The 10,397-nt window shown below is 35.9% G+C and overlaps 2 protein-coding genes across 2 annotated transcripts; both read right to left on the bottom strand.

The window, feature by feature from the left end:
• On the bottom strand, positions 1-4,201 carry LOC143465003 (uncharacterized). Its single transcript, XM_076963104.1, has 10 exons — positions 4,062-4,201; positions 3,674-3,793; positions 3,403-3,522; positions 3,050-3,169; positions 2,767-2,886; positions 2,570-2,686; positions 2,339-2,455; positions 2,110-2,226; positions 378-488; positions 1-256 (listed from the first exon to the last, which is right to left on the bottom strand). The coding sequence occupies exons 1-10, from the start codon at positions 4,177-4,179 to the stop codon at positions 225-227; spliced, it is 1,092 nt and encodes a 363-aa protein (XP_076819219.1). The 5' UTR covers positions 4,180-4,201; the 3' UTR covers positions 1-224.
• Positions 4,202-4,288: 87 nt separating this feature from the next.
• Positions 4,289-7,519, bottom strand: LOC143465004 (uncharacterized). Its single transcript, XM_076963105.1, has 7 exons — positions 7,385-7,519; positions 7,031-7,141; positions 6,834-6,950; positions 6,082-6,201; positions 5,612-5,728; positions 4,702-4,821; positions 4,289-4,431 (listed from the first exon to the last, which is right to left on the bottom strand). Exons 1-7 carry the CDS (start codon positions 7,455-7,457, stop codon positions 4,289-4,291), a joined length of 801 nt encoding a protein of 266 aa, XP_076819220.1. The 5' UTR covers positions 7,458-7,519.
• Positions 7,520-10,397: the final 2,878 nt, after the last annotated feature.

Raw genomic sequence — 10,397 nt, 5'->3', positions numbered from 1 at the left:
TTGCAAACGTATTCTTTTATTTATGAACGATATTAAAATTGCAACTTTGAACGATTTTATTAACATTCAGCGTCATAATATAGAATCAACACTAAAACAATAATTAATTTTATATATTTTTGTACAAAGCAAAATAGTTTCACGTATATTAAATGACAGCCATTAATAATAAAACTAAAACGTTTTATTGTGGATTGTCGTTGGTTTTAGGTTTCCTTACATCTTCAGTGACGCCCATATCGACGAGGTCGTATGCCTGCGGACAAAGTATAGAAGAAAAATTAAACAAAACCGAATGCAGATGCTAAAAACCTTGAACTAATGGTCCGTTTCAAAGTATAAAGAAATAACCTTGGTTACAAGCATAAGTTACTTACATTCTTCTTTGAAATCTCTGCAACAGTTGTTGTACTTTTTGCAGTAAGTGTTACACTGGCACGGAAATTTTTTCTTGTATGTTCCACATCGGGCTTGGCAAGAGTATTTAGCTAAATGTAACAAGTCAATCTTGTTTAGAATCTTATCTTTTGAAGGACCGTTACCTGTGTGGCGTTTAGAAAGCGGTTTGATGTTGATGCGTGCATGCTAAATTACATGTTGTCATGTCATCGCAACTACAAGCATATTTTATGGAATGTAAACATTTAAAGGCATACCTTAGCTCGAGTGGAATTATCATTCTTTCATGCTAATTAAGTATGTTTTCAGATTTAATTGTTTGTTTTGATGGTCAGGCCCTCGACCAAAGTTGCTGTATCTCTTGAAAAACACCTTTTTTCGCATTTTTAAGTTATTTTTGAGAAGTTGCAATTAGAGTTTTAGACTGTTGGTTTCTTTTCTTTCCATGTAATTTAACACATTTGAAAATTAGGGCTATGATAACTCACATATACGTTTTCGCATGATGGCTATACCAATGATACGTTTGTTTTTAAAATAATTTAATACAGCATTCAAAGGACTCCTATCGTGAAATTCCAATATGAAGTTTATTTTTTCATGAAACACTTACTAAAAATAAGTGACATCGCTCTCAACATAACTCAGGCCACAAATATTATAACATCGCTGTCCCATTGTTCTGGATAAATCGCTGTTTATCTCTAACAAGAGTATAAACTAACTTTTCAGATCGTTTCGTTGATATTATATTTTTGAGTAAGACGTTTACGCTGCAACAGCAATTTTAAGGAAAGCTTATGTTATAGTATACATCTAAGAATGCAAAGTCTCAAATGAAACCTAGTTTGTTCCTAAAATTCAAAAATGATTTGTAACTTTCATGAAAAATCATTTAGTGGCCGAGACGTGTGTCACTTATGAGCTGTGACTAGCTTCGAAGCAGAACGTCATCATTAAGAACGATCGTCATCACTTTGGATTGCTTATATGATTGCTGAGCAAAGGAAAATAGCTGGAGAGGGAGTGTTTTGTGCGTCAATTAGAGCTTGAAAATGCAATTTGATAATTCTGAACGTGTTAGCATTAACTAAAAATATCACATTCATGATTAGGTTGTTGCTAAAATAGCTTCCCCAGGGAATGCTTGTGGTATTTCGGTCAGCAGAGACCTTTCGTCGGTCACGTTTTTTACAACCACAGAGTTATCTTCAAACATTCCTAGCTGTGTGTTTTCGTAGAGTACAAATCTAGAAGAGTAAACTTCAGTTTTGTTTTTCTGTTTTGGAATAGTTGCCATTTTTGCGTGATAAAATTTGTTTTAATTTTTTGAACAAATGCGATTTAAGTTTAATGCAACTGAATCACCGATGCAACTGAATCACCGTGGGATAAAAGTGTGTTTTTAATGACACTTAAGCTACTATAGCAGCACTGAAGTCGAATTGCCATTATGTGATTAATTCTGGTGAAATGTCCTTGGATATTATGGGCGCACCGATTATTTACAGCACATGTGAGCGTTGCTTAGCAACGTAATTGACGTAATTAAAAGCATAGCTTGAGCTTTACGTAATTGGCATTACATAGCCACAAAATACTAAAATAAGTTTAATTGGTGGTTTCCCGCAAATAACTCAATTTTAATAAGCTCATTATAACTTTTTCGCTAATTGTACCGTAATTATTATTCTTGTGATTACAACTCACAGTAGCACACGCCTCCATTTCCGTAGTAAGGATCGTTGCAACGGCATACGCGTCCTTTCAGCACGTTCGGGTAGCATGTGGAATGGACAGGACATTTATGATTGTAGCATTTGTCCACTGCCGAATAAATTACACACGTTACATTAAAAATGGTGCAATAAGACTTTAAAAAACAACACGGGCTGAGTAACGGTGGCCTGCAAAAAACTGCATCGACAAACTCTCACACCTCGGCAGACCTTCCCGTTGCCATGGTAACCAGGTTGGCATTTGCAGACGGCTTTGTAACCTTCCACCACACATTTGGCGTAACGACTGCATTGGTAGCCACTGCATGGGTTTTTTCCTTTTTAAAATAGACTAAATTAACTAGTATAGATGCAAAAGGTGTGAAAAAGTAATGGAAGACCATTCCCAAAACCGTCCTCTCAGCCTACGCCCTGACATTTCAAACACTTACGTCGACACTTTTTCCCGTTTCCCTTGTATCCTGTTTTACAAGTACATTTGTAGAACCTTCCGAACCGATTGCATTTGGCGTGCTTATGACACTTGGCATTTTCACACGGGTCGAACACTGAATGCAGAAATTCAAATCGTCTTTTTAAGCAAAGAAGTTGGACATGAATTCACCAACTCTCTGGTGTACACATATACCTTTACAACGGCGTCCATTGCCCACGTAGCCTTTGTTACAACTGCATGTGTACTGGCTGCCGTAACCACGAGTGCAAGTGGCGTATCGGTGACAAGGGTTTGTATGGCAAGGGTCTAACACTGCAACCAAATACGCACGTTTTTGCATTATTGCACTCTCTTTGCAAATCGCACTATCAAAATGTGTTTTTGTATTTTTTTTATAGAGCATAGTTTTTTGGCGGTTCTGTCGAAAAATAAGTTATTTAAACTTTTAGCAGGAAAATATTTGCGGTTGCTATACCTTCACAGTACTTTCCATCACCAGCATAACCATTATTACATGTACAGATGTATCTTCCGCCATAGGCTCGTTCACATGTAGCATAATGGTGGCATGGACTTGAATGGCATGGGTCTAACTCTGAAAACGTGACATTGATTACAAAAAACGTGACGAACACGAAAAGTAATTGCTTTGAAAATCTGTCAGATTTCTTCGGAAAGGTTTTAAGTTATGACAAATGTCTTGCTGTCAATTTACAAGTCACTTAATGTTAAACATTCAAGAATAAATTTTTTATTTTAGACGTCTTCCGGTGACTTTGCTTAATTCCTTTTCGTCAAAAATACAGAGTTAAACGTGTTTTTGTTTACCTTCGCAGTGGCCACCATCGCCAGTGTATCCGCTATTACATGTGCAAGTATGTCTGCCACCGTAGGCACGTTTGCACGTCGCGTAGTGGTGACATGGGTTTGGATGGCAAGGATTAATCTCTGCATGAAAAGATGATACTTAATAAGGTTTGTCACTTAGCATAGACCCTATAACTCTTTGCACGCGTTATGGACTTTAAATACTTTATATGAAGACGTTTGCGGTATTACATGTTATATTGTAATCTATAATAAAGAAATAAAATTTTACCCTCGCAATAACTTCCATCTCCGGCGTAACCGCTATTACACGTGCAAGTGTATTGACCACCATAAGTGGCGTGGCAAGTTGCGTAGTCGTGACACGGACTGGACTGGCATGGATCAAGCTCTGCAGAAAGTTTATAAGGAAACATATTTTAATTTATTATCTCAATGTTATCACGCTCGTCTAGTAACGATTTTAACAATTGCCGTCATGCAATTAACCATACAATTATATTTAAATGCTGGTATCTTAGATTAAAGCTTTTGTAATTGTACCTTTTCAAAATAAATATTCGAACAAATGAAAGATTTAGATAAATGTGCCATAGCGTTGTGCCAAAATTTGCTGTAAAAATTGTCAATATAGTTTCGGTTATCACGTTTGTTCGTACCTACACAGAACCTTCCGTCTCCCGTGTACCCATCGTTACAGTCGCATTGATACTGGTATTCCGCTCCTTTGGTGCAAGTGGCGTATTTGTGGCATGGATGAGGGTCACATGAGTTCATGACTACAAGGTAAGATTGTGATGGTAAGTCTGTTAAATTTCTAGTATCTGTAGGTATTTTAGTATTCCAGGTCCCAGTGACCTTTATATTTAGTTTGTGCTGTCACGATTCATAAGCGTGCAAAGTGGTGCTCACCATCACAATACTGTCCATCGCCTGTGTATCCATCCTTGCATGCACATGTGTAGGATTCTCCATGGCTGGTGCAAGTTGCGTCTTTATGGCACGGTGCGTCTTGACATGGGTCGTATACTGAACAATTTACATGGTTCATAAGTGTTGTTGTTTGAGTTTTGGTCACATGTGATTATAATTTAACAGTTTTTAACGTGAAATTGGTAGTGATTCGAGCATGCTGTTATTTTGCTTATAGCAGAGCATGTTTGACATGTCGTTTGGATTGAGAATTACCATAGATCTTTTCTTATTTATGCATTGCGACATACGGAAGTGTTAAAGGGAATCCATTGCAGTAAAAACCATAAATTGCTTTACTGTTATTTGTAAGGCATCAATTCTAACCTGCGCAAAATCGTCCATCGCCTCTGTAGCCCGGATTACAAACGCAGGTGTAGTCCCAGTCAATTCCTCTTTGACAACTTGCGTGTTGGTGACATGGATTCGATCTACATGGATCTAGCACTGTAAAAGGAAAAGTGTTTTTTGTCGAACAAAACAATTTAAAAAGAACAGTTTGCAATAAGATACTGTAACTCAGTTAGAAATGTAAATTTATTTAAGAGAAGCTGAAAGAAATAAGCCTACAAACATAAGCATGCAGTTCTTATTAACAGACTCAAGGAAGAATTTGTTTTTGTGTTTTTGGCGCCAACGAGCAAAAACCATAGGAACGGGTTATGTGTAAATTTATATCGTTTATGTAGATTTTATTGTATTAATATTTTGCAAACGCAGACAGTCACGTTTTTCTATGAACTAAACGAAAACAGATTAAGTACCGACCCTTAAGCCAATATAAGATTGATGATCGTAGATTTTCGTTCCGCGATGTTCGTTGGATATTAAACTTCTAACCAAAAGTTATTTTTATTCTTCTTACTAAGAAAACTAAGTTTAACGCTGATTGTTTTTCTTAAAACCACCGAAGCTACGAAACGGTCGTATTTCCAAGTAACTATTAATATAGCCGAAAGTCGTTTAAAAATGTTTTAAATAACTTTCATTCTCAATCCAAGTCATGATTTGGTCGGTATTTCGTGTTCTAGGACTTGTTTACAGAGACCTTATATCAAGTATATTACTTTTGTTATATCAAAACTTTTACAGTATTTTATAATATTATTATAAGACCTTCTTATGAGCAACAAGACCTTTATTATATCGACATTATTATTAATAAGATCTTATATCAAATAAAAACTTACATTAAGTTACTGTTGGCACGATTCATAGCGGACAAAATGCTACTCACCGTCACAATACTGTCCATTGCCTGTGTATCCATCTTTGCATGCACATGTGTAGGATTCTCCATGGCTGGTGCATGTTGCGTCTTTATGGCACGGTGCGTCTTGACATGGGTCGTATACTGTTCATTCATCAATTTCAATTCACATTCAGCAGAATTCATCAAACTAACGTGATTAGGTTGTTTTGTAATGTTGGTGACGTTTTAGTGAGTGATTTATCGCGTGCAATATATTATAACGTGATGTTCAAACATGTATATACTGTAGGTTTGACATGTTCTCGTAAGATTACGATTTATTTTATCTGTTAGATCCATTGTGGCTAAACGTATATCGTATATACGTATGTAGTAGTGTACGTGGCCGCGATTAAGCGAGCTTTTTATAGATTCATAATACCATGATATGTTTCATTTAAGTCCTATTTGTATACTCATCATTTACAACTTGTGCGTTAGACATCAATTCTAACCTGCGCAAAATCGTCCATCGCCTCTGTAGCCCCGTTTACAAACGCAGGTGTAGTCCCAGTCAATTCCTTTTCGACAACTTGCGTGTTGATGACATGGATTCGATCGACATGGGTCGGCGACTAAAAATGAAAATGCTTACGACCTCACAAATAACCTATGATAAGTTTGATAGTGCTGCATTTTGTTAAAATAACATTTTAAGTGTGGGGATGCAGACAAAGTAAAAAGTTTTCGTTTGACAAAGTTATGATTACGACAAAAATTCGACAATAACAAAAACGCGATTTGAAGTTTGTGCCAACACACATATGACATTAGCACATACAGAAAATTTTGGACCCGTCTAAATCGGATTCGTGACTCAAAACCGTACGCAGAAACATTCTGCAAACTGCGAAAGCACGTATTAACTGTTTAGACCCGTAGTCGCACAAGAAACTTTTAATCACGAAATCGTCATTTTTAGTTTCACGTTTTTCGATGGTTGTTTATTTTTATTGGAATTGCAGTTTTATTTATGTTTTTGGCAGGACAAGTTTAATAACTGTTATTGTAGCTGGGCATTCTCACATAAGTTTTTTTCCATAAACACCATTACTATACTATACCATTACACCATTATAAACACTACTCTTAAGTACACTATAGCCCAAATAACTTTCCATACATATTTTAAATACAATTCGTTGTACAACTCTTGTACAGTCAGTTGTTATATATTATATATTTTAAATTGGCCGTGAAAACCCACCAGAACATCCGTATCCATCCCCTTCATATCCGTCTTTACAACGACAACTGTAACGTTCTCCGTTTGGCACGCAATGTGCGTCTCTATGACAGGCATTACTGTGGCATGGATTGATAACTAAAGAGGGTTTTAAAGGATTCAGAAAACACATTGGTTTTGTGACGAATTTGCTTCCAAAAAGGTGTTTTTTTGCTTACCTTTGCACCACTCTCCCGATCCATAATATCCGTCTTTGCAAATACAAACGTAGCCGTTGTAATGTCGTCGACATACTGCGTTTTTGTCGCAGTAGCTGCACGTGTGCTGGACTGCATGAGAAACCATCGTTTAGCGGTTTGAGTTGAAATTGGTGTTGAAAAGTTTAAGGATAAAAACATTATTTTTTCGATTTTAATATCGTTTCTATTCAACATTGCTTTGCAGATACAGGATTGTCATATACATTACGTAAACATTACTTTTCATGTCAAGATATTAAAGAAAGTATTTTATTGCAATCTTTGCTAACGGTAAGTTTTCTTTTTTACAAAAAAATTATATTTTCCTTCCACCTCTGTAAGTGCATTGAGCTACGCCGAGAAAATAGATCAGCGCGAGAGCAAAAATCGCTCCTTTAGTGGTCATCGCAGTTTCTTTGCTTCGAAAAAGTTGCGGTTGGTTCTTTGAAGTGTCTAATCTCTTCCTTCCGCTTAATCTCGACAACTTGTCTTGTGTTAACAACAAAATATGACAACGCTTTGTATTGCCCTTGTACTTATACATACGATAGTCACGTGGTATCCATCATCAACCAATGACGTTGAGTTCTTCCATTCTTGCTCATGCATTTGCAAAACCGTGATCAAAGCTCGTCCATTTTAGCTGGATGCTGGCGAAAATGACGAAAATATGGAACTGAAGATTCCATTTGCTGGACAAGGCATGATTTTTTCTACGAAAGCACGCATAATGAAATTTGCATTTTGTATTGTTATTTCGCAACAAAGAAACATTTATGGTTCGGTATTCCGTAATATTGTATATTCTGCTTTGCGCCAAATAACAAAAATAAAGCGTTTTGTATAGAATTTTGTTGCAAAGTTCGCTGCTTTAATGCTTCGGTTCACGAAACAAAGCCAAATTTTAAAATTAGAAAACGTCCAAGCGTCTTAGCATTTTGACTTGAATTAGCAAACTTTTACAGTGAGCGTGACCGTAACGGGACACAATGGCGTGTGAACTGGTTGAAATACTTGAATTTAAATTAACGTTCGAAGAACTCCTACCATCAATACAACACGGACAACTTGAAAAAGACCGAAATGAATTTACATTTAGATCAACGCAACCCTTAAACCTAGCACAAATGCATGATTTTAGCTAAAAATGTATTTGGAATATTTTTCCAAATAGCAGCCCTATACAGTTCGGCCAGAATGCAAATATATGTCAGATGATCGTGGGATCATTTGAGTAATTTCACGAGGAGACAAAAGCAGTAAAACTAATATTGGAACACTTGCGTCATAATTTGTCGTGCGTTTTTTGTGCTCGATGTTATAATTCAGAACCTTGTGATTATAAAGGTGTTGGTTTACTTGCGTTTAACCATCATAATTATCCACAAATATGTTATTTGTATCAACGTATGTATGAAATGTGCAATGTATTCAATTGGCATGGTGACTTGGTGTAAAGTTTGGATGAGTTGAAATTTTTTTTTATTTTTTGCTTACGTGATTTTTGTTTATTAATGTAACTAATTAACCACTATTAACTGTTTTATGCTAGAATTTTGTGCTATTTATCCCGCAATATAACAAGCTGAACATTGCAGAAGTGTTTGCGTTATGAAGAGTTGCGTTGCGTTAGAAGTGTTTGCGTTTTGCGTTAAACATCCACAAACGTTTTTACTTAAACATTATGATGCGTTTTTAATAACAATTGACATTTTTCATCATCACAGCATGGGTTAAAATTATCGTGTTTTTTACGCAGCATTATTTTTGGTTTTCAAACAAGAGAATTGATTGTTTCTATCTTTATCAATAAAACCCGTGAGAATTGAGTGATGGCGACATATGCACTATATTGTGCTTTACTGACGTTTACGAAACATATTTTAAAGCATTTCATGAGCCCTTGAAAGTACGAATCTAGAAGTAATTTAAAATATCTTCTGATCTAGTCTCTTTCATTTGAAAAATATTTGCCCTAATTTTATTAAATATTTGCCCATACATCCTATTCAGTTATTGTTTCGATGCTTAGAACATATGGGGAAGCACCATTCTCAAATTAGCCCAAATGAACTTTTGGATTGTATGTAAGCATACTCATTTTGATTCATTACAATTTTAAACTTTTCGGAAACGTTTTAACTAGTGATATGACAACTATCATATTTTGCGCTTAAAATCGAAAAACATTTCAAGCATAACGCAAAAATTGACATAATTGATAGAAACCCGTTATATTTCAGAATTAGGGGACTGCCCCTGTTTCGAAACTTACAACAAGTCTAAGCGTCATACATGGATGGGAAAACAACAAAAATAAGAAATGATTTGCTCAATACAGAGTCTGCAATTACTTTTAATAACTACAGAACTACCACAATGACTGATAATAATTTAAGTCATGACAAATTTCAAATGACAAAATCTACTTGAGTAAATGTGTGGTTAAGATAAATGCGCAAAATGTATAGTTTTATTTTAGTAATGTTAGCAAAATAGTTTTTGTGTTGCTCCAGTATAGGTTTTCCTAATCGTTATTTCAGCATTGATTAACTTTAGCGTGTCGTTTCAAACCTAAAAGAGATGATGAAAAATATTTTGGGGATTTCGCAAGATGGCAAAAGCGAAACAATCGAAAAATCGGACGACTTATAACACGTTTGTAAGACGCAATTATATGTGACAGTAGTTACTCGCACAGCATAGAAAACATGATTAGTTAATTCGAAATCGCTTCTAAATTCGATGTTGATAAACGATCCGCCACTACTTACATGGTACCAGTGAGTTCTGTTGCTCGCATTTGCATCAAGTTATGTATGATGTGTACCTTCGACCTCCATGTGGCTTCATAGATACTGCAAGGATTGTATGAACGTGCAGCATTGAATTTAAAAGGACCCAAAAAACAAGCCACGCTGTTTTGTTGACAGTGCAAGTGTTTACGTGCAATGTGTACACCCACCTTTCGATACCGGCATAAGGAGTAAGATTTCGTGACAGTTACGACGTTTTTAATATTGTCGTTTTACCCCACAAGCAATCGTCGATATCTACCCCTTTCGTTCACCCGTATATTTCTATCCACCAAAATATTTTCTGCAAAAAGCTTTATGATGGCAAGACACACCCTGGGGTTTGAGATGTGGGTTTAGTTGTGACATTCAGATGTTCTCCACGACGATATATTGCCTATCAGCTCCGTCTAATTGCTGCATGCAAGTGTACACGTACGCAAGCGTGTGTGTTGCGTGATTTTAAGAAACTGGAGAAAAATCATTAAACACGTTTCGGTTAATTAAATATTTTTGGATTTAATTAATTAATTAAAGTTGATTATTACTCC

The sequence above is a fragment of the Clavelina lepadiformis genome, chromosome 7, assembly GCF_947623445.1.
Source record: "Clavelina lepadiformis chromosome 7, kaClaLepa1.1, whole genome shotgun sequence".
NCBI lineage: Eukaryota > Metazoa > Chordata > Ascidiacea > Aplousobranchia > Clavelinidae > Clavelina > Clavelina lepadiformis.
Note: the sequence above shows the minus strand (reverse complement) of the source record. Positions and strands in the feature narration are given on the sequence as shown.

What these genes read in the sequence shown, in the direction of transcription:
- LOC143465003 (XM_076963104.1), bottom strand. Translation starts at nt 4,179, where the DNA reads ATGAACTCATGTGACCCTCATCCATGCCACAAATACGCCACTTGCACC. An exon ending in TGATGGAAAGTACTGTGAAG is followed by an intron (nt 2,887 to 3,049) that starts GTATAGCAACCG and finishes ATTTGGTTGCAG; the next exon opens with TGTTAGACCCTTGCCATACA. An exon ending in CAATGGACGCCGTTGTAAAG is followed by an intron (nt 2,687 to 2,766) that starts GTATATGTGTAC and finishes TTCTGCATTCAG; the next exon opens with TGTTCGACCCGTGTGAAAAT.
- LOC143465004 (XM_076963105.1), bottom strand. Translation starts at nt 7,457, where the DNA reads ATGACCACTAAAGGAGCGATTTTTGCTCTCGCGCTGATCTATTTTCTC. An exon ending in CGATGGACGATTTTGCGCAG is followed by an intron (nt 5,729 to 6,081) that starts GTTAGAATTGAT and finishes ATGAATGAACAG; the next exon opens with TATACGACCCATGTCAAGAC. An exon ending in CAATGGACAGTATTGTGACG is followed by an intron (nt 4,822 to 5,611) that starts GTGAGTAGCATT and finishes TTCCTTTTACAG; the next exon opens with TGCTAGATCCATGTAGATCG.